This window comes from Hypanus sabinus, chromosome 5 (assembly GCF_030144855.1).
Source record: "Hypanus sabinus isolate sHypSab1 chromosome 5, sHypSab1.hap1, whole genome shotgun sequence".
In the NCBI taxonomy this organism is placed as follows: domain Eukaryota; kingdom Metazoa; phylum Chordata; class Chondrichthyes; order Myliobatiformes; family Dasyatidae; genus Hypanus; species Hypanus sabinus.
This window is the reverse complement of record NC_082710.1, coordinates 702,621-725,244: the sequence shown is the minus strand read 5'-3', so window position 1 is coordinate 725,244 and position 22,624 is coordinate 702,621. Positions and strand designations below refer to the sequence as shown.

At 41.7% G+C, this 22,624-nt stretch overlaps 1 protein-coding gene across 9 annotated transcripts in view; it reads right to left on the bottom strand.

The window, feature by feature from the left end:
• Window positions 1-22,624, bottom strand: part of LOC132393875 (transmembrane protease serine 11C-like) — a 141,529-nt gene that overhangs the window by 3,212 nt on the left and 115,693 nt on the right. For 7 of the 9 annotated variants that reach the window (XM_059969275.1, XM_059969274.1, XM_059969270.1 and 4 more), the window contains 2 exons: window positions 17,513-17,778; window positions 16,252-16,388 (listed from right to left, as the gene is read on the bottom strand). In XM_059969275.1, the coding sequence (XP_059825258.1) occupies window positions 16,252-16,388; window positions 17,513-17,778 (403 nt within the window). Of the gene's footprint in view, window positions 1-16,251; window positions 16,389-17,512; window positions 17,779-22,624 lie in introns of those variants that run through there. The other 2 variants (XM_059969277.1, XM_059969278.1) reach the window with 2 other exon arrangements.

Genomic DNA, 22,624 nt, shown 5'->3' with positions numbered 1-22,624 from the left:
GAGCCCAAGATTAGTGGTGGGAAAGTTACCGGAGAGGTTTTTGAGGGACAAGATTTATTTGAATTTGGAAAGCCAAGGTCTGATTAGGGATGGTCAGCATGGCTTTGCGAGTGGAAAATAAGGGCTCACTAACTGGTATTTGGAGGTGTGTAAGAAGGTTGAAGGCAGCAGAGTAGTAGGTGTTATCTACGTGGACTTTAGTACGGCCTTTGACAAGTCCACATGTGATAGACCACTTGGGAAGTTTAGATCACATGGGAACAAGAGCGAGCCTGGCAATGGGATACAAGTTAGTTTGGTGGAAGGGTAGTATTAGAGCACTTTTATTCAGACTGGAGGCCTTTGAATAGTGGTGTGCCACAGGGATGGGTACTGGCTCCACTGTTATTTCTCATCCAAACCACCAGACAATGTAGGAGGCATGGTTAGTAAGTTTGTGATGCAGTGGACAATGAAGAATATTGTCAGACTTTACACAGGATCCTGATCAGCTCGGGAAGTGGGCCCAAGGGAGACAGTTGGAATTTAGACTATAAGACCATAAGACAGAGGAGCAGAATTAGGCCATCTGGCCCATCGAGTCTGTTCAGCCATTCAATCATGGCTGATCCTTTTTTCTATCTCCTCCTCAACCCCAGTTCTGGCCTTCTCTCCGTAACCTTTGGTGCCATGTCCAATCAAGAACCTATCAATCTCTGCCTTAAATACACCCAACGATCTGGCCTCCACAGCTGCATGTGGCAACAAATTCCACAAATTCACCACCATTTGGCTAAAGAAATTTCTCTGCATCTCTGTTTTGAAAGGGCGGACGTCTATCCTGAGGCTGTGCCCTCTTGTGCTAGACTCTCCCACCATGAGAAACATTCTTTCCACAACTACACTGTCTAGGCCGGGGGTCGGCAACCTGCGGCTCCCGAGCCATTTGTGGCTCTTTCACCTCTGTGCTGCGGCTCCCTGTGGCTTTGGGAAATAATTGGTCAGTATTTAATTAAAATGTATTTTATGTTAGTTTGTTAGCTTTTGAAATGTAATTCTAAATTTGAAGATTATGGTGATCTTGTACAATCTAAGTGTGGCGACACATTTCCTCACAATTAGCCAGCATTCCGGCTAAGGGAGATAGCCTACGGGGGTTTGTGAGTACGCGTCTTTTGCAGCATCTGCGTCCATGGGGGCTGGGTTGAGGGAGGCTTAAAAGCAAGGCTGTTTAGTTCGAATAAAGTTATTCGACTGCAGTTTACTGACTGCGTGAGCACACCGCTACAACGTGTTTTTATCGCTATTAATATACGTCACCACTGCCAATACCTGACACCCGCCAGTGCGCGATTTCTTTAATTTTTCGATCCAAGGTAAGCCAACTATGGAGAATTCTAAAAAAAGAAAAGTGACTGAAGAAAACAGAACGTTTAATGATACGTGGACAGATTCATTTGCTTTCACTGTTGACGAGACTGGTTTACCGGTATGCTTAATATGCAATGAGAAACTAGCAAACAACAAAAAGTCAAATGTCGCAAGGCATTTCCAGAATAAACACGCAGCCTTTGCTCAAAAATATCCGGATGGAGATGAGAGAAAAAAAGCCGTTTCGGAACTGATGCGGAAGGTTGATCTGAGCAAAAATCATTTCCAGAAATGGATGAAGTCTGGAAAATCAACGACATACGCCAGTTATATTGCCGCTCAGGAAATAGTCAGGCACGGGAAGCAGTTTACAGATGGAGAATATATAAAAGAATCTTTCATTAAGATTTCAGAACATCTATTCACGGACTTTAAAAACAAGAGTGAAATTGTGCAGAAAATCAGGGATATGCCCCTCTCTGCAAAGACTGTCAAAGACAGAACCATAAAAATGGCAGAAGACATCACAAGACAGCAAATTGAAGACATCAATTCAGCTGTGGCCTACTCGATTGCCTGTGACGAGTCTAAAGACAAAGGTGATATTGAACAAATAGCGTTGTTCTGCCGGTATGTAAACTCTGCCGGGCCACAGGAAGAACTGATTGAGTTGATACCTCTAAAAGACCAAACACAGGGGGAGGACATCTGTGAGGCTGTCTTGAATTGTTTAAGAGCCAAAGGAATAAAGACCACCCATCTGGTGTCAGTAGCTACTGATGGGGGCACCGAATATGACGGGAACGCACAAGGGAATTGTGGCTTTACTGCAGAAGTCGCTGGACAGAAAGCTGCTGACTTTTCACTGCATCTTGCACCAAGAGGCACCGTGCGCTCAAACATTTCCTCCAGAATGCACAGAAGTAATGGATGTTGTCATTCAGATTGTCAATAAAATATTGGCAAAAAGTTTAAATCACCGTCAATTCCGTTTGTTACTGGACGAGCTGGAAATTGCATATTCTGATCTCCTGCTGCACAACAAAGTCTGATGGTTGTCCAGTGGGGAGGTGCTGAAACGCTTTGTCGCGTTTCTGGAAGAAGTGAAAACTTTCCTGGGCAGCAAAGGGCTCAACTTTCCTGAGCTGGAACAGCCAGAGTGGCTGGAAAAGCTACACTTCATGGTAGACATGACAGCGCACCTCTTCAACAGCTCTTCAACGGGGTAAGGACGTACAGCCCTGCACATGTTGGAGGATGTTTTGGCATTCGAGCGCAAGTTGACGTTGCTTGCCAGAGATTTACAGAAAGGCACATTGTCTCACTTCCCCAATTTGAGAGAGTTCAAACAAGGTCACGACATGATAAATTCGGAGTATTTACATTCTGCAATCATCGCAATGCAAACATCGTTTGGGAAACGCTTCTGTGAGTTCAGAGAGGAAAAAAACACATTATCCTTCCCGGTCACTCCCCTAAGCATCGATCCATCCCTACTAAATACGACTGCATTGTCAGGTGTGAGTCAACCTGAACAAGTATGATAAATATTTTAATTGCCTATTATTTTACGTATATTCATATGTTTTCATTGTTCAGTGAAATAGTCCTTTTATTTTTCAGGTTGACAGCTGGCTGACGTTATTTTTGGTTTGCTGCTGGCGGAAAATTTAAGTTTGGCGTTTTTCATAAATACAAGAAGGTCTCAAATAGACGTTGAGTATTTTACTTAAAAGTAACCTTCAACCCAACGTCTTTTTTTCGGAGTTCAAAATGTTTTTGTTGCATGCAGAAATGTAATTTCATTTTCTCTGCAGGAGTTCATCAATTTCATAAATGCAACACATTATAGTTTGTTTATACATAGCATAAAGGCAAAACAAAACGTTGTATGCAGTGTTATTTCATTTTAAATGTCAAGCGGGTTTTGCGGCTCCCAGTGTTTTCTTTTCTGTGGGAAACGGGTCCAAGTGGCTCTTTCAGTGGTAAAGGTTGCCGACCCCTGGTCTAGGCCTTTCAACATTTGAAAGGTTTCAATGAGATCCTCCTCATCCTTCTAAATTCCAATGAGTATAGACCCAGAGCCATCAAATGTTCCTCACGTGGTAACTCTTTCATTCCCGGAATCATCATAGTGAACCTCCTCTGTTCCCTCTCTCATGCCAGCACATCTTTTCTAAAATATGGGGCCCAAAATTGTTCACAGTACTCAAGGTGAGGGCTCACCAGTGCCTTATAAAGCCTCAGCATCACATCCTTGCTGTTGTATTCTAGACCTCTTGAAATGAATGCTAACATGGCATTTGCCTTCCTCATCACCTACTCAAACTGCAAAATAACCTTTAGAGCATTCTGCAGCGGATAGTGAAGTCAGCTGAGAAGATCATCAGGGTCTCTCTTCCTGCCATTACCGAAATTTACACCACACGCTGCACCTGTAAAGCTAACAGCATTGTGAAGGACCCCATGCACCCCTCATACAAACTCTTCTCCCTCCTGCCATCTGGTAAAAGGTACCGAAGCATTTGGGCTCTCACAACCAGACTGTGCAACAGTTTCTTCTCCCAAGCCATCAGACTCCTCAATACCCAGAAGTCTGGACTGACATCTACATCATTTATTATTATATTGAAATTTGTCCTCTATTGTGCCTATTGTCTTGTTGATTATTTATTTATTAATTAATTATTGTACTGCCCTGAACTGTTTTGTGCACTTTATGTAGTCCTGTATAGGTCTGTAGTCTAGTGGAGTTGTTGTGTTGTTTTACATAGTCTAGTTTAGCCTTGGGTTGTCTCACGTAGTCTAGTGTAGTTTTGTGTTGTTTCATGTAGCACCATGGTTCTGGAGGAATGTTGTTTCATTTTTACTGTGTACTGTATCAGCAGTTTATGGTCAAAATACAATAAAAAGTGACTTGACTTGAAGTGACAAAGTCTCCTAAGTCCCTCTGCATCTCAGATTCCTGGATTTTCTTCCCACTTATAAAATAGTCCACACATTTATTTCTGCTACCAAAGTGTATGACCATGCATTTTCCAACATTGTATTTCATTTGCCACTTTCTTACCCATTTCCCTAATATGTCTCAGTCCTTCTGCATCCCACCCGTTTCCTCAACACTACCTGTCCCTCCACCAGTCTTCGTATCATCTGCAAACTTGGCAACAAAGCCATTCATTCCATCCTTTAAGTCATTTATATACAGCCTAAAAAGAAGTGGTCCCAACACCGACCCCAGCGGAACACCACTAGTCACTGGCAGCCAACCAGAAAAGGATCCTTTTATTCCCACTCCCTGCCAATCAGCCAATGCTCTAACTATGTTAGTAACTTTCCGGTAATACCATGGGCTCTTAACTTGGTAAGCAGCCTCATATGTGGCACCTTGTCAAAAGCCTTTTGAAAGTTCAAATATACATCCACTGCATCATCCTTACCTATCCTACTTGTAATCACCTCAATGAATTCCAACAGGTTTATCAGGCAGGATTTTCCTTGAAGGAAACAATGCTGACTTTGTACTCTCTTGTCCTTTGTCACCAACTACTCCATAGCCTTATCCTAACAATTGACTCTAATATCTTCCCAACCACTGAGGTCAGGCTAACTGGTCTATAATTTCCTTACTGCTGCCTTCCTCCATTTTTAAAGAGCAGACAACATTTGCAATTTTCCAGTCCTCTGGCACCATGCCAGAGTCCAATAATTTTTGAAAGATCATTTCTAATGCCAGCACAATTTCTCATGCAACCCCTTTCAGAACCCTAGGGTGCAGCTCCTCTGGTCTGGGTGACTTATGTACCTTTAGGTCTTTCAGCTTTTTGAGCACCTCCTCACTTGTAATAGTAACTGCACCCACTTCTCTTCGTTCACAGACTACAACATCAAGCATACTGTTAGTGTCTTCCACAGTGAGGACTGATGCAAAATACTCAATTAATTCATCAGTCATCTCCTATTCCTGCATTATTATTTCTCCTGTTTAATTTTCTCGTGGTGCTATATCCACTCTCATTTCTCTTTTGCTTTTAACATACTTGAAAAAAACTTTTGCTATCCACTTTGATATTATTTGCTAGCTTGCTTTTATATTTTTTCCCTTCTAATGATTTTTTTAGTTGCTTTCTACAGGTTTTTATCTTCCCACTGATTTTTGCTTTGCTGTATGCCCCTTCTTATGCTTTTACAAAAAATTTGACTTCCCTCATCAGCCATGGTTGTACTATTTTACCATTTGAGTATTTCTTCATTTTTGGAATACAGATGTCCTGCACCTTCCTCATTTTCCCCAGAAATGCATGCCATTGCTGCTCTGCTGACACCCCTGCCAGCAGCTCCTTCCAATTTACTTAAGCCAACTCCCCTCTCATACCACTGTAATTTCCCTTACACTACTGAAAAACTGCTTCATCAGACTTTACTTTCTCCCTATCAAATTTCATGTTGAACTCAATCATATTGTGATCACTAGTTCCTGAGGGTTCTTTTACCTTAAGCTCCCTAATCACCTCTGTGGTGATATGACATGTAAGAACGTGATTGGAGAGAGTTCTGAGCATGCGCAGGGATGATAGAAAGATTGAGAAACATGGTATTGTAAAAACATTGTGTTTGTCATTAAATAAAAGTTCTATTTGAAACAGAGACCTATGGTACATATGAATATAAAGAACACAACATGGTGTCAGAAGTCGGTCTGGAAGAATAATACGTTTCCTAACATGGGAGAATTGAAGATAATTTTCTGAAAAAAGACTTTAAACTGTTTTGGTGTTTGCTAACAGTTTTACAAAAGGAAGGTTTGTCCCCTCCATCAATGCTTCAATTGTCTGGGAAAGTAGCTGAGAACTGGAGAAAATTTAAGCAATGTTTTGAATTGTGTTTATTGGTGATTGATGCGGATTGAAAACCAGAAAAAACTAAAGCTGCACTTCAATTGTGTTGTCACGTAATAGGTGACAACACAATTGAGGTATATAACCATTTTTATTTTTGAAAATGGAGACAATTTAAAGTTAAAATCGATAATGGACAAATTTGAAGCATTTTGTTTACCAAAGCGCAATGTGACGTATGAGCAGCATAGATTTTTTACATGTACGCAGAGAGCTGGTGAAGCTATTAATCAATATGTTACTGAGTTGAGACACTGGAGTGAAACATGTGAGTTTGGAGAACTGACAGACTCTCTGATTAAAGACAGAATTGTTTGTGGCATTCTAGATATTGATCTGAGAGAAAGACTGTTAAGAGAACAAGACTTAGACTTGGAAAAAGCTTTGATGCTCTGCAAAGCTTAGGAAACCGTGACATCACAGGCTAAAGAACTTTTCATTGAGAGCTGCAACGTAGACGCTGTGAGGAAGTGTGAACATATTAGAAAAAATAATAAAACGACAACAAAACCAACACAGAGCAAGACGTCACCTGAGAGGAAAAAGCTATGTGATCGCTGTGGGCGGCAGCATTGGCCAAAACAGTGTCCAGCAAATGGGAAAATGGGCAATGACTGTGGTAAGAGTAATCATTTTTCATTCTGTTGCAGAAGTAGAAAGAAAATAAAATGAGTAAATGCAGTGCTTGAAAATGAAATTGAGGAGTTTTATATAGATGTGCTTTGTGAAAACAAACCAAATAAGAATGACTGGACTATTCCATTGCAAGTGAACCAAAACAATATTCTGTTTAAACCTGATACTGGAGTACAAGTAAATGTTCTTGCAGAATCTGAGTTTAATGCATTAAGGCCAAGACCAAGGTTACATAAGACAAACATAAAAGTGACTAGATAGTCAGGTGCAGACATCCCGGTTAAAGGAAGATGTGTGGCAAAAATGTCATACAAAAATATTGTGCACACGCTTTCTTTTGTGGTGGTGCCAAAGAATGTACAGTCAATACTGGGTTTATCTGCCTGTGAGAGATTGAATTTGGTGACAAGAGTTTAAGTCCTGGACAGTGACACAGTCAAAATACAGTGACTTGATGAAAGAGGTATGAGGATTTGTTCAAAGGGCTTGGTTGTCTTGCAGGAGAGCACATGATCAAAATTGACAGCACAACATCCGTTGTACATCCATGTAGAAAAGTGACTTTTGCATTACATCAACTGAAAACAGAGCTTAACAGAATGGAGCAGCTAGGAGTCATAAAAAAAGTTGATGAACCGACTGAATGGATCATAAACCTCCAATTGTATTGTTTCACAAACCTTTAAGAGACTGTCCTTTGTGAATTTAGTGAATGATGATCAAATTGCAAAGATATGTATTGAATGTGTCATAAACACCTGGAAAATTCATGTACATGGCTGACACACTTTCCAGAGCTGTGGATGCAACAACAAAAGACAGTCACAGGGACGCTATTAATGTTCAAGCATTTGTTGATATGATCATAGAGACTGAACGTATTGCTCCCAAAAAGTCTTGAGACAGAAAAGGACAAAATTCTCAGTCAGGCAATACAAGTGGTGATGGATGGTTGGCCAGATAATAAGCATGACTGTACCTCCGAAGTACAAGAATATTGTACAACGGTAGCAGAATTGTGATTCCTAAAAGTCTCTGAAAAGAAATCTTGGGAAAATTCATGAAGGCCGCCTAGATATTCAAAAATGTAAGAGAAGGGCACGGGAAATGATGTTTTGGCCCAGGATGAATCAAGAAATTGCAGAATTGGTGTCTTCTTGTCAAATATGCCTTAAATACCAACCTAGCAACCCTAAGGAGCCACTGCATCCACATCCTAGTCCTCAGAGACCTTATCAGAAGGGAGGTGTTGATCTTTTTGTAACTGGCAACAAAGATTATCTATTAATAACAGATTACTACTCATTGTATCCTGAAGTGTGTGGTCTTAGCAAAACAACAGCAGAGAATGTAATTGCATGCATGGAAGCAGTTTTTTTTATAGACATGGTGTACCTGATGAACTTTTTACAGGCAGTGGTCCACAATTCAAAGGTGAATGCATGAGACATTTTGCTCACGAATGGGGCTTTGTTCATACAACATCTAGTCCATTGTTCCCTCAGTCTAATAGATTAGTTAAGAAGTCGGTAGGAATTATCAGGAAACTGATGCACAAAGCAAAAGATAGTGCAAGTGATTTTTATAAAGCTTTGTTAGCCTGTCGCAGTAATCCACTTGAATGTGGATTTTCACCTGCTCAGCTCTTGATGAGACACCATTTGAGATCCAATCTGCCAATGGATAAGAGCCTTCTGAGAACAGAGGAAGGTGAACAAATAAAAAGATTGAAAGATGAACACAAAGCAAAGTAGAAAGCATACTTTGACAGATGTTCTCTTCCATTACTTGAACTGCACCAAGGAGGTGAAGTAAGGTTACAAGACAAAATGAACACATGGACACAGAAATCTACAGTACTTGAAGAAGTACAACCCAGATCATACATGGTCCAAACAGAAGAAGGAGCAGTGTTAAGAAGAAATCGCAAAGACCTCAAGAAAGAGCCAACTTCAGAGTTTCAGTTAACTGATGCAGACCAGACAAAACATGGAAATAACAATGAAACACAAGAACTGTGTGAACCACTTAGAAGATCTGCTCGTGTTCATAAACTCCCAGAGAGACTGATAGAGACATGTAAAATTATGCATTTGTTCTGGTCAATGTTGCTAATTGTTTTTCTTTTTAAGGAAAGGAAGATGTGATATGACGTGCAAGAATGTAATTGGAGAGAGTTCTGAGCATGCGCAGGAATGATAGAAAGATTGGGAAACATGGTATTGTAAAAATGTTGTGGTTGTTGTTAAATAAAAGTTCTATTTCAGGCAGAGAAGATGGTTCTTTATTAGTAACCTTTGTACGTATGAATATAAAGAGTGCAACAACCTCCGATTCATTAAATAACACCCAATCCAGTATAGCTGATCCCCTTAGACTCAACGACAAACTGTTCTAAAAAGCTATCTCTTAGGCATTCAACAAATTCACTCTCTTGAGATCCATTACCAACCTGATTTTCCCAATCAACCTGCATGTTAAAATCTCCCATGGCTACCATAACAGTGCCCTTTTGACTTGTCTTTTCTATTTCCTGTTGTAATTTGGTACACCTCCCAGCCACTGTTGGGAGGCCTGTAGATAACTGCCATCAACGTCCTTTTACCTTTGCAGTTTCTTAACTCAACCCACAAGGATTCAACATCTTCCGATCCTATGTCACATCTTTCTACTGATTTTATGCCATTCTTTACCAGTAGAGCCATAAAAACCCCTCTGCCTACCCTCCTATCCCTCCGATATAACGTGTAACCTTGGACATTCAGCTCCCAACTACAACCATCCTTCAGCCACAATTCACTGATGGCCACAATATCATACTAGGCAATCTGTAACAGTGCAACAAGATCATCTATCTTATTTCTTATACTACGCTCATTTAGATACAATACCTTGAATACTGTATTTGCTATCCTTTGATTCTGCATCCCTAATGTTTTGATACTCAGCCTGTTGGCTGCAACCGAGTCCCATCACCTGCCTGCCCTTTCTGATAGTCTGACTGAACGTTATCTTTACTTTTTTTACTATACTTCCTTTCCTGAGTCCCTTCACTCCATTTCCCACCCCCTGCCAAATTAGTTTAACTTGGAGAAGTGCAAAATGATGTATTTTATTAAGTTAAACCAGAACAGGACCTGTACAATAAATGGTAGGGGCCCAGAGAGACTTGTAGAAAAGAGACCTAGGGGTTCAAGTGCGTTGTTTCCCCCCTACCCCCCTCCCCATGGGGAGGTGTTTAGTACAAATACCATCATTGTTAAGGTCATTGAATACAAGAAATGTTACAACTGTACAAAGATTTGGTGAAGCATAATTGGAATATTTTGTGCAGTTCTGGTTGCCTAACAATAGGAAAGATGTTATTAAGTTGAAGGGGGTGCAGGAAAGATTCCCAAGGACATTGCCAAAACTTGAGGGCCCAAGTTAAAAGGAGCACTCTTTTCAACTCTGGAGTTCAGCTCAGCCATCCATGTTTGGACCAAAGCAGTAATGAGGTCAGGGTCTGAGTGTCTTTGGTCCGTAAGCAGGTAGTTGCTGAGTGAGTGGTGCTTGGTCACACCATCAATCATTGCTTGATGATGGAGAGTGTACTAATGGTCATTCTGCCTGGGGGTATGGCATACCTAGGCAATTTTCACATCGCTGGGTAGCCACATCACTGATAGTCACAGACCACTAGGACAGAAACAGGCCCTTTGGCCCACCTAGTCGGTGGCAAGTTATTCACCTGCCTAGTTCCATTGACCTGCACCTGGACCATAGATCTCCACACACCACTCATGAATGTACCTATCCAAATTTCTCTTAAGTGTGGAAATTGACCCCACCTTCACCACTTGCACTGGCAGCATGTTCTGCACTCTCACGACCCTCTGAATAAAAAACTTGCCGCTCATGTTCCTCTGAAACATTTCACCTTTCACTCTTCAACCATGACCTCTTGTTATCTCACCCAACCTCAGTGAAAAAGCCTGCTTGCATTGACCCTATCTATACCCCTCTTAACTTGGTCTCCCTCCATCAAATCTCCCCTCAATATTTTACTTTCTAGCTCTTATCTATTTCCTTATGACTCAGGTCCTCCAGTCCTGGCAACATCTTGCAAATTTTCCCTGCACTCTATCAATCTTATTTACATCTTTCCTGTAGGTAGGTGAAAACAGTCAACCCTTTTATTTCTCCTACCAAATTGCATGACCATAGATTTCCCAACACTGTATTCCATCTAGTACTTCCTCATGCTTTCTCCTAATCTGCCATTCCAGAATCAAGTGATTCTTGAAAGATCATTACTAATATCTCCACAATCTCTTCAGCCAGCTCTTTTAGAACCCTGGGCTGTATACCAACTGGTCCAGGGGACTTATCTGCATTCAGATCTTTAAGTTTTCCAAGAATCTTCTCCCTAGTAATGGTAACTTCACACACTTCTTCAGCCCTGATACTTGGAACTTCCACTATACTGCGAGTGTGTTCCACAGTGCAGACTTACGCAAAATATTTATTCACTTTGTCCGCCAATTCCTTGCCCCCATTACTGCCTCTCCAGCATCATTTACCAGTGGTCCGATCTCCACTCTTGCCTGTCTTTTACATGTTACAATATCATACATGTTAATCTGTGCTTCAAATTCATCTACCTTATTCTTTATACAGGCCGCATTCAAATATAACACCTTCAGTCCTGTATTCATCCTTTTTAATTTTGACCACCCTTTATGTTGCAACTCATCCAGTTGACTGCAGTTTTGCCTTATCAACAGCCTCTCCTCATGACACATTGCAGTAGCATGGAAGTTCCAGGTGTCAGGGGACATGAAGTGTGTGAAGTTACCACAACTAGGGGAGGATAACCAGTTTATCGAACATTGGTTTTCGAGAGTTATTCAGACCCTGGTTAAGTTAAAGAAGGAGGTGCATGGCAGGTATTGGCAGGCAGGAACAAATGAGGTAATTGAGGAATTTAAGAAATGCAAAAGAACACTTAAGAAGAACACTTTTCTGTGCTGTAATTGTTATATGGTTATAAGGAAATGAGGCAGACTGAAAAAAGATATCCGAATATCTGAATATGCACATGTCGTGAAATTTGTTCTTATGTGGCAGCAGTATATTGTAATATATAATAAAAACTATAAATGACAGTGAGTGTGTGTGTGTATATATATATATGTGTGTGTGTGTGTGTATATTTTTTTTCTTTTTTTAAAAGTTAAATAAAATAAGTAGTGCAAAAAGAGGAAAATAAGAAGTAATGAGTTCGTGTTCATGGGTTCAATGACCATTCAGAAATCTGAATGCAGAGGGGAAGAAACGATTCCTGAATTATTGAGTGTGTCCCTTCAGAAACCTGTACCTCTTCCCTGATGGTAGCAATGAAAAGAGGGCATCTCCTGGGTAATGGGGGTTGTTAGTAATGGATACCACCTCATTTAGGCAGTGCTGCTTGCAGATGTCCTGGATGCTAAAAAGCTGGACCTCCAGGGTAGTAATCTCTGGATTGCTACCTGTGCCATGTGCCAGTAAGGGTAAGAATAAGATGGTTTGGCAGGTGAAATCATGGCGGAGGAACTGGTGCAGGGGACGGGTTCAGATTTATGGATCATTGGGATCTCTTTGAGGGAAGGTATGACCTTCTTTTGGAGAAGGAAGTCGGAGGATCAGAACAAGAGTGCAGTGGGAGTCATTTTGATTTTTTCTTATTCTCATCGGAGTTAAGAGAGGTGGGACTGCACAAGCGTGTGACGTCGGTCAGTGAAGCGGAGAAGATTTAAAAAGGCCATGGCCTTAAACAGCAGGCAGCGTCGTTGCGGGCAGTGGAGTGAGCCGGGAGCAGAGTGTAGGCTTAAGGGCTTGGGCTCAACAGGCTTAGGCAGAAGCAGGTGAGGCAAGGTAGGTTCAGGTTTCAATTTCTCCGGTTATTTGAGGAAAGGGGAATTATGAGTGTGAGGGCAGCTTGTTGTTCTTGGTGTCGGATGTGGGAGGTCCTGGAGTCTCCTAGCCTCCCGGACATCCACATCTGCGCCAGGTGCACTGAGCTGCAGCTCCTGAGGGACCGTGTTAGGGAACTGGAGCTGCAGTTCGATGTCCTTCATCTGGTCAGGGAGAGTGAGGAGTTGATAGAGAGGAGTTACAGACAGGTGGTCAGGGGTAGGGTACTAACATGGATAGAAAATTGGTTGGCAGACAGGAAACAAAGAGTAGGGATTAACGGGTCCTTTTCAGAATGGCAGGCAGTGATGAGTGGGGTACCACAAGGCTCGGTGCTGGGACTGCAGCTATTTACAATATGCATTAATGATTTAGATGAAGGGATTAAAAGTAACATTAGCAAATTTGCAGATGACACAAAGCTGGGTGGCAGTTTGAAGTATGAGGAGGATGTTAGGAGAATGCAGGGTGACTTGGACAGGTTGGGTGAGTGGGCAGATGCATGGCAGATGCAGTTTAATGTGGATAAATGTGAGGTTATCCACTTTGGTGGCAAGAACAGGAAGGCAGATTACTATCTGAATGGTGTCAAGTTAGGAAAAGGGGAAGTACAATGAGATCTAGGTGTCCTTGTTCATCAGTCACTGAAAGTAAGCATGCAGGTACAGCAGGCAGTGAAGAAAGCTAATGGTATGTTGGTCTTCATAAAAAGAATTGAGGATAGGAACAAAGAGGTCCTTCTGTAGTTGTACAGGGCCCTGGTGAGACCACTCCTGGAGTATTGTGTTCAGTTTGGTCTCCAAATCTGAGGAAGGACATTCTTGCTATTGAGGGAGTGCAGCGTTGTTTAAAAGGTTAATTCCTGGGATGGCAGGACTATCATATGTTGAAAGATTGGAACAACTGGGCTTGAATTTAGAAGGATGAGAGGGGATCTGATTGAAACATATAAGATTATTAAAGGGTTGGACGCGCTAGAGGCAGGAAACATGTTCCCGATGTTGGGGGAGTCCAGAACCAGAGGCCACAGTTTAAGAATAAGGGATAGGCCATTTAGAACAGAGTTGAGGAAAAACTTATTCACCCAGAGAGTTGTGGATCTATGGAATGCTCTGCCTCAGAAGGCAGTGGAGGGCAATTCTCTGGATGCTTTCAAGAAAGAGTTAGATAGAATTCTTAAAGATAGCGGAGTCAAGGGATATGGGGAGAAGGCAGGAACGGGGTACTGATTGTGGATGATCAGCCATGATCACATTGAATGGCAGTGCTGGCTCGAAGGGCCAAATGGCCTATTCCTGCACCTATTGTCTATTGTCTATTTGCCTTTATCATAGGCTCAACTTGTAAATTAACCTTCTGGGTGTCTTGCACAAGGACTCATAAGTCCCTCTGCAGCTCTGATGCTTGAATCTTCTCCCCATTTTGATAATAGTCCACAATATAGTTCCTTTTACCAAAATGCATTACCATACATTTCCCAACACTACTCCATCTGCACATTTTTCCCAGTCTTCCGATTTGTCTAAGTTCTGCTGCAATTGTATTGCTTCCTCAGCACTACCTACCCCTCTACCTATCTTCATATGATCTGCAAAGCTTGCCACAAAGCCATCAATTTCACTATCTAAATCACTGATAAACAATGTGAAAAGCAGCAGTCCCAATACAACACTAGTCACTGGCAGCCAACCAGAAAAGGTCCCTTTTATTTCCCCTCACTGCCTCCTGCCTGTTAGCCATTCTTCTATCCCCACCAGTATCTTTCCTGTAACTCCATGTACATCCTAGTCATATACACCCTAGACTTACAGAGCCTGAGAAGGGTGGGTTTCTCATCAGTGTCCAGTGGCTGCTAGCGAGGGGCTAACGAGCCGCATTTCCAGACACTCCCAATAAAAAGGGGTTTCATGCAGATCTGCTGGGGTTGTCTATTATGTCCAATGTTCTTAATGCAGCCCCTTCTACAGTGGTGAGACATAGTAAGTTGGGGGACTGGCTTCATCAAGCACCTTCGTACCATCTGCCACAAGCGCAACTTCCCAGTGGCCAAACACTTTAATTCCATTTCCCATTACTGTTCTGACTTGCAAATCCATGTCTGCTTCTTATGCCAAGATGAGGCCACTCTCAGATGGTGGACCAACGCCTTATGTTCTGTCTGATCACATGAATATTGATTTCTTTTTCCGGTGAACAAGTTTCCCCCTTCCCCCACTGCTCTAATCCCCACTCTGACATTTCACCTCTTCTCACCTGGCTGTTACTTCTCTCTGAGTTTCTTCCTCCTTCCCTTTTTCCTATTGTCCACTCTCCTCTCCTATCAATTTCTATTTTCTCCAGCCCTTGACCTTTCTCATCCACCTGGGTTCAACTTTCACCTTCCAGCTAGTGTCTTTCCCCTCCCCCCACCTTTTTATTCTGGCATCTTCACTCTTCCTTCTCAGTCCTGTTGAAGGGTTTTGGCCTGAAACATTGACTGTTTATACATTTCCATAGATGCTGCCTGACCTGCTGAGTTCCACCAACATTTTGTGTGAGTTGCTCTGGAGGTCCAGCATCTGTAGACTTTCTCATGTTAGTTCATCCTATCATTTCTTTCTAATATCTTAAAAACTTAGACCAAATTACCCTTTGGCTTTGTTAATTCTAGGGACTACTACCTGATTTTGCAAAAACTCTTCTTGTAATTTAGCACAGAGTTTAGTAATAATTCTGGTATCTCTTTCCAGGGGCAGAATAAAGATATGTACACAGCAAACAACAGCCTATTCAAGATTTCTGGTACCTTTTGTGCAAAGATGTTAGGTGAATTGAACAAACAACAAAGGAAACTTTCTCATCATGCTGCTCTGTTGAAAAATTTGTACAATTACTTTCTTCTCTTCTGCTCTTTTCCCAGAACCATGCAACAAACTACCACGTTGTACATTTATTGCAGTTTGTTTTGGAAGTAATTTTTGGATCTGCCTCCTCCTGGCTGCTCACCAGCACTCACTCTGCAAAGATTCTCCCCGATCTCATTCTACTGAATGGCCATCTGGAGAAATTGCATAGTGGTGATTCATTCCTTATCAACAGAGACATTGATATTGTTGGTGAGATGATCTCAACACACATTTCATTACTGGATGTGTGTACTCTGCTCCTGACCCTCTGGAAACAGTTTCTGTTTATTTGCTCCATCACAACTGATCTTTATTAAATTGTCCACTTACTTTTTTAGCTATAAAGAGAATAATTATAGACCACTCCATCCTTTCTAACTGAAGCCCCTCATCCCTGATTTACTCTAGTGTGGATTATCATCAATTTCCATTTATCCTTGATGTCCTTTACATGTGATGTCTAAATCTCAGTGCTCTCTCTTAGAATGATGACCTCAGTGCATTGATCAATGAATTTTGTTCAGTGGATAACTAGTGTTAAACAGTACCTGGCAAGAATCGACTTCCCCGGTTAAGATGCCAGCACACAGCATTATAGGAGTGATGAGCTTTTCGTAGGCATGCTTGCATGTTTGCTCACTGATGATAACCACATTTCCTTTTTGTAGGATGTCAGGCAATTGGCCTGGAGAAAAGAAATTAAAACTTTCCCTAAATTCGTATTTCTGCATTCTTCTGAAAAAGAATCTTGTCTTAATAAAAGAAAGAATTAACAAACTGACACTTCAGAGCTTGAGTTTCCTAGTCCAAAGGCTACAGGAGAAGGAAGGAAAGAAATTGTATGTATAGGGCACTTCACACAGCCTTAGGTTGTCCCTACTTTTGGCTACATGTTTTTTTTATTGCTGCTGTAGATATGATGGGCCAAATGGACTGCTTCTGTGCCTTATTTCTATTGTAGAAAATATAGTAGTCAATTTGCACAAAGTGGTGTCTCACAAAGTAGGTGACTGTCACAGATTCTAGATATCTTTTAGTGATGCTCTTTAAAAAAGGGAAGAAAAAAATAAGAGCAATGCACACAAAGTGCTGGAGGATCTCAGCGGATCAGGCAGCATCAATGTAAATGAACAGTCAATATGGGGAGGAAGGGAAAGAAGACAGCTAAGACGTGATAGGTGAAGCCAGGTGGGTAGGAAAAGTTCCAGCCTTTTATCTCTTCAATCCACCTGGCTTCAGCTGTAACCTTCTAGCTATTTTATTCCCCCTGACCCCATCTTTTTATCCTGGCATCTTCTCCTTTCCTTAGCAGTTCTGAAGAAGGGTCTCAGCCTGAAACATCAACTGATTATTCCTCTCTATAGATGCTGCCTGACCTGTTGAGTTCCTCCAACATTTTGTGTGTGTCACTCTGAAGTTCCAGCATCTGCAGACTTTCTCTTGCTGAGGAAAAAAAAGATTTACCTTTGACGTAGAGCGTGCTAGCTGTTGGGATTCTGAACAGGAAATGCATAAGTTTCAGAGAGCAGAAATCAGAAGCAGAATCATAAATGCATGGGCCTAAATTGTCAGTGTTATTATTACAGAAAATCTGACTAAATAGGATTACTTTGATGTTGAATTTCATATTCTATATATTCATCTGTACTTGAACATTTTTTAGTGTGCCCAGAAGGCATTCCAACAACATTACTTGTTTCAGCTTAGACATTACTGCACGCAGAGGAGGTGATAAGCCACAATAGCATTGTCAATCGATGCAGGCTATTAATTTTATAATCAATTAGTATGGTTAGGGTTAGGATTTACCTTCGAAAGCAAGAGTTCCCCAACCTGTGACGGTGCAATGTTGACCATCAGGAAAAATTTTGCTACTGGATGGAAGGCAAATTGGTTGGATGAATTTAGAAAAATTGAGTGGGTTGAGAAGTTCCAGAACAGCAATGTCATAGTTGTGGTCGTTGATGGTCCTATAACTGGGATGGATGATGATTCTTTTGATGTCTCGACGTGTACCTTGTCTGAGTTCAACTGATCCCATGTAAGCTTGCCATTCTGATGGATTGCTACGTTGCCTTAAAAAAGAAGACAATAAAATGTCAATCACATTGCAACAAACATGATACAGCACTGGAAATGCACAGAACTGAAAGATTTTGCAATACATATCCACAAGATCCTGTGCCCTCGATGCTGCTCTGACATCCTCCATCTAAGTATGTTAAGCAGAAGTGTGCACAATAAGTGCATTTGGACAAATGTTTTGTATAGCTGTGACCTGACATCTTAATTTTTGTACTCAAAAGCCACAAACTATGGAGGCATATAGAGCAAATACTCTTCATTACCCTATCTACCTGAGAGAACACGGAGTTAACCATGATCATGTACCCTAAGGTCCCTCTATGCCTCAAAGAACTTGTGGTCCTTGCCATTTATACGACATGTCCTACCAGAATTTGACCTTACAAAGTGCATTAACTCACACTTGTCTGGATTAAATTCCGCCAGCCACTACTCTGACCAACTTTTTATTTGATCTTTTGTCTACATCCTTAGACAACCAATCTTCATATTGTCTGCAAACTTATTAACCAGAACACCGACATTCTCAACCAACATGTATGTATGTGTGTGTGTGTGTGTGTGTGTGTATGTGTGTATGTAAACAACATGGATCTCAGCATCAAGCCCCGCGGTCTGTAGGGTTCCATTAACCCTGGCACTCCACAGAGATGTGTGTTTAGCCCACTGCTGTACTCTCTCTACACCCATGACTGTGTGGCTAGGCATAGCTCAAATGCCATCTGTAAATTAGCTGATGATACAACCATTGTTGGCAGAATTTCAGATGGTGACAAAAGGGTGTACAGAAAAGTAAGATATACCAGCACGAGTGCAAGGTTGTTGCTGCAACAATCTTTCATTCAATGTCACTGAGACCAAAGAGCTGATTGTAGACTTCAGAAAGGGTAAATTGAGGGAACACAAACCAATCTTCATAGAGCGATCAGAAGTGAAGAGAGTGAGCAATTTCAAGTTTCTGGGTGTCAATATCTCTGAGGACCTAACCTGGATGCAACATATTGATGTAGCTATAAAGAAGGCTATGCAGTGGCTATAATTCTTTAGGAGTTTGAAGAGATTTGGTTTGTCAACTGAAACACTCAAACTTCTACAAATGAACCAATGGAGCAGTCTGACTGGCTGCATCACCATCTGGTATGGGGTGGGGGAGGGGGCTACTGCACAAGATCGAAATAGGTTACATAAGCTTGTCAGCTCCATCATGCCTCTGTAGTATCCATGTCATCTTCAAAGAGCAGTGTCTTTGGAAGACGGTGTCCATCATTAAGGACGCCCACCACCCAGAACATGCTCTCTTCTCAATGTACCCTTGGGAAGGAGGTACAGAAGCCTGAAGGCACACACTCAGTGACTCAGGAACAGCTTCTCCTCCGCCATCTGATTCCTAAATGGACATTCAACCAGTGAACACTACATCACTACTTTTTTATTTGTTTTTTTTCACTACTTATATTTAACTTAATTATTTAATTGACATGTATATACTTACTGTAGTTCAGTGTTTTTCTCTATATTTGTTTATCATTGTACTGTTGCCGTAAACACATTTCATAATGTGAGACTCTGCCTCCTCTCACCAGACTGGATTTGGACCCAGTTTATCCCTTGTGCCTTGACCTTTCAGAACAGCTTGGTGTGCAGATCCTTGTCAAGGATCTTACTCAAGTCCATGTAACTTGGAACTGAGTCAGAAAGAGATATGTAATGCATTGAAATATTGAGTTATAGAGCATGGAATCAGGACCATTGACCCAATTCATTCATGCTGACCAAACGTTCTTTCTGAGCCAGTGCCACTTGCCATGTGTTAGGGTTAGGGTCCATTTGTGGTCAATATTCCTCTGATCCTTCCCTATCAACATACCTGTAACAAGTCTCTTGTGAAAGTTAAACATGATCATATTCTCGCGGTGGGGAAGTCAGTAGCCAAGGGATAAGAGCTCCGATAGAAGATCTTGAGGAGTGTTGAGAAGACAACTACATGATGGAATATACATGTGAGATGGAATGGGATGGGGGGGGGGGGTGTGGGGGCACTCAGCCTGAAATGGTGATAGAGCCTGTAATGGGTAAGAATTTGAAAAGCCCAAATGAGCAGGGATATCAGCACAATGGGCTGATTAGCCTCCTTTTATTCATTAATTCTGAGGGTTCTGTTAATCAATATGTTCAAACTTCATCACATTTTACAAAGCTATATTACTGAATTTAGGTTTACTGACAGTTGCAACCAGACAGAGTTCAGTTTGACCTTGTGATTCAAGGTGCATTTATTATCAACGAATGTATAAATTATCCAACCTTGAGACTTATTTGCTTAACAGGCAGTCACAAAGCAAGGAACCCAAAAGAACCCAATTAACAAAAAACAAGACCAATTCCCAGTGCCCAGAGCAAAAGAGAAAAAAATACAAAACATGCAAACAATAGAAGCGAGTAGCAACAACAGAATTCCGAAACAAATCAAATCCTGAGATCCAAATCCCCGAAGCAGCTTGAAGTAGGCACAAAACCTCGGTATTCAGTTCATCATATTAGTAGGACAAGTCACCACAAAGTTCACAGACACGAAGCACAGCAGCCAGGGGCAGCCTCACAGCCTCAGCATTGTGGAGAGAGGAGACCCCCATTTATCTGGGCCAGTGTTTAAATTGTATGAGCCTCACACTAGGAACCAAGCCCCGCAGTGGCGGATCACTCTGGGCCTAGATTTTTATGTTGGAGAAGCTGTTCTCAACATCTCCAAATCGGCTCAGTGCTTCGAGCAATCCGGTCTCACCCGACTCTTGACACCCTGCCTTTCCAGTTCACCTGGGTTGGTGTTTAGATTGCTCAAACAGTGTATTGTATCTTGAATTAGGACCCGGGTCTCACTGCAGTGAATCACTCTGAGTCTAGAACACATCACTTAGCGATTTGCTTCAGGTCTGGATTTCACCGCTGAAGAAGCCATTCTTGACCTCACCAAACTGGCTCGACACTTAGAGCGATCCACCCTTGCACCCGGGTAAGTTGGACGGGTATTGGAACTCCTCTGTCCCATCTTCTCCCCTCTAAATCATCCACTCCAACCAGCACGGCTCCAACTCCAATTGTGTCGAGTCTGCAGCACACCAGCTTTGCTCTCACTCACCTCTTCATTGTTTGTGGTGATAGGTTATCACAATTTACTTCAAAAAAAGTGTTACTAATAATGTTTTTAATTGAATTCCTATGCTTTCAAATGATGAGTAAGCTGTAGCATGTTTTCAGTAGTGCCATCTTAAAACCTTAATTAATGGTAGCGGTCCATGGCATAAGAAAGGTTTGGAGCCCCTGTTCTAAAGCTTTCCTATCCATGTACCTGTCCAAGTATCTTTTAAATGTTGTTAATGTTCCTGCCTCAACCACTTCCTCTGGCAGTTCCTTCCATAAACCCACCACTCTCTGTTTGAAGAAGTTAGGTCCCTTTTAAATCTTGCCCCTCTCACCTTAAATCTACACTCTCTAATTTTTGATTCTCCAGCCCTGATAAAAAGTTCAAGTTCATGTTAATTATCATTCAGCCATGCATGAGTACCCATGAATACAGCCAAAGGTAACAGTGTTCCTCCAGTCCAAGGTGCAAAACACAGTACCACATTTACACATAACACAAGGCACATATGGCAAATAACAGTAAACAACAGTCGCACAAAGAAAAATATCATACAGTTCAAGTCCCTGAGTCCATGGATACTGTTGGCAAGAACAAGCCCGCCGCAGTCTGTAGTCAAAAAGACCGACTGCATTCACCCTATCTATGCCCCTCTTGATTTGAGATACAGTACTTCTCTAATGTTGCTATTCGGTCTCCTAACCTGCCCAACCTCTCCCTAGTTCCACGAATCCTGGCAACATTCTCATATATCTTCTTTGCACTCTTTCCAGCACAATGATATCTTCCTGAAAGAGGGTGAGTAGAACTACACAATACTCCAGGTATGTCTCATCAACATCTTATGATACAAATGATAAGTGATTTCAATATTATCACAATGATGTCAACACACTTGGAGTACTGTGCTCAGTTCTGGTCGCCTCACTACAGGAAGGATTTGGAAGCCATAGAAAGGGTGCAGAGGAGATTTACAAGGATGTTGCCTGGATTGGGGAGCATGACTTATGACAATAGGTTGAGTGAACTCGGCCTTTTCTCCATGGAGCGAAGGAAGATGAGAGGTGACCTGATAGAGGTGTATAAGATGATGAGAGGTGTTGATCATGTGGGTAGTCAGAGGCTTTTTCCCAGGGCTGAAATGGTTGTCACAAGAGGGCACGGGTTTAAGGTGCGGGGGAGTAGGTGCAGAGGAGATGTCAGGGGTAAGTTTTTTACTCAGAGAGTGGTGAGTGTGTGGAATGGGCTGCTGGCAATGGTGGTGGAGGTGGATACGATATGGTCTTTTAAGAGGCTTTTGGATAGGTACATAGAGCTTAGAAAAATAGAGGGCTATGGGTAAGCCTAGGAATTTCTATGGTAGAGACATGTTTGGCACAACTTTGTGGGCCGAAGGGCCTGTATTGTGCCATAGGTTTTCTATGTTTCTAGCACAGAGTTCACCAAAAAGCAAATGGGCTTTATTTAACTTAAAGTTATAGAGTTAAATGGGTAACTGCAGCAAGTTTTAAATCATGCACAATATTTCTCAATTTATGTCTTCCAACAAACTGTTCCCTTTTCCAGTATACGTTCAGTTCCCTTTCAGAATTTCTGATATTGCCAAGGAACGTTGTCTGTTGCATGTTACAGGCTACCAGAGTGATGCTGTTCATTTCAGATAAGACAGAAAATGTTCAGAGCAAGTGGATTCAGAT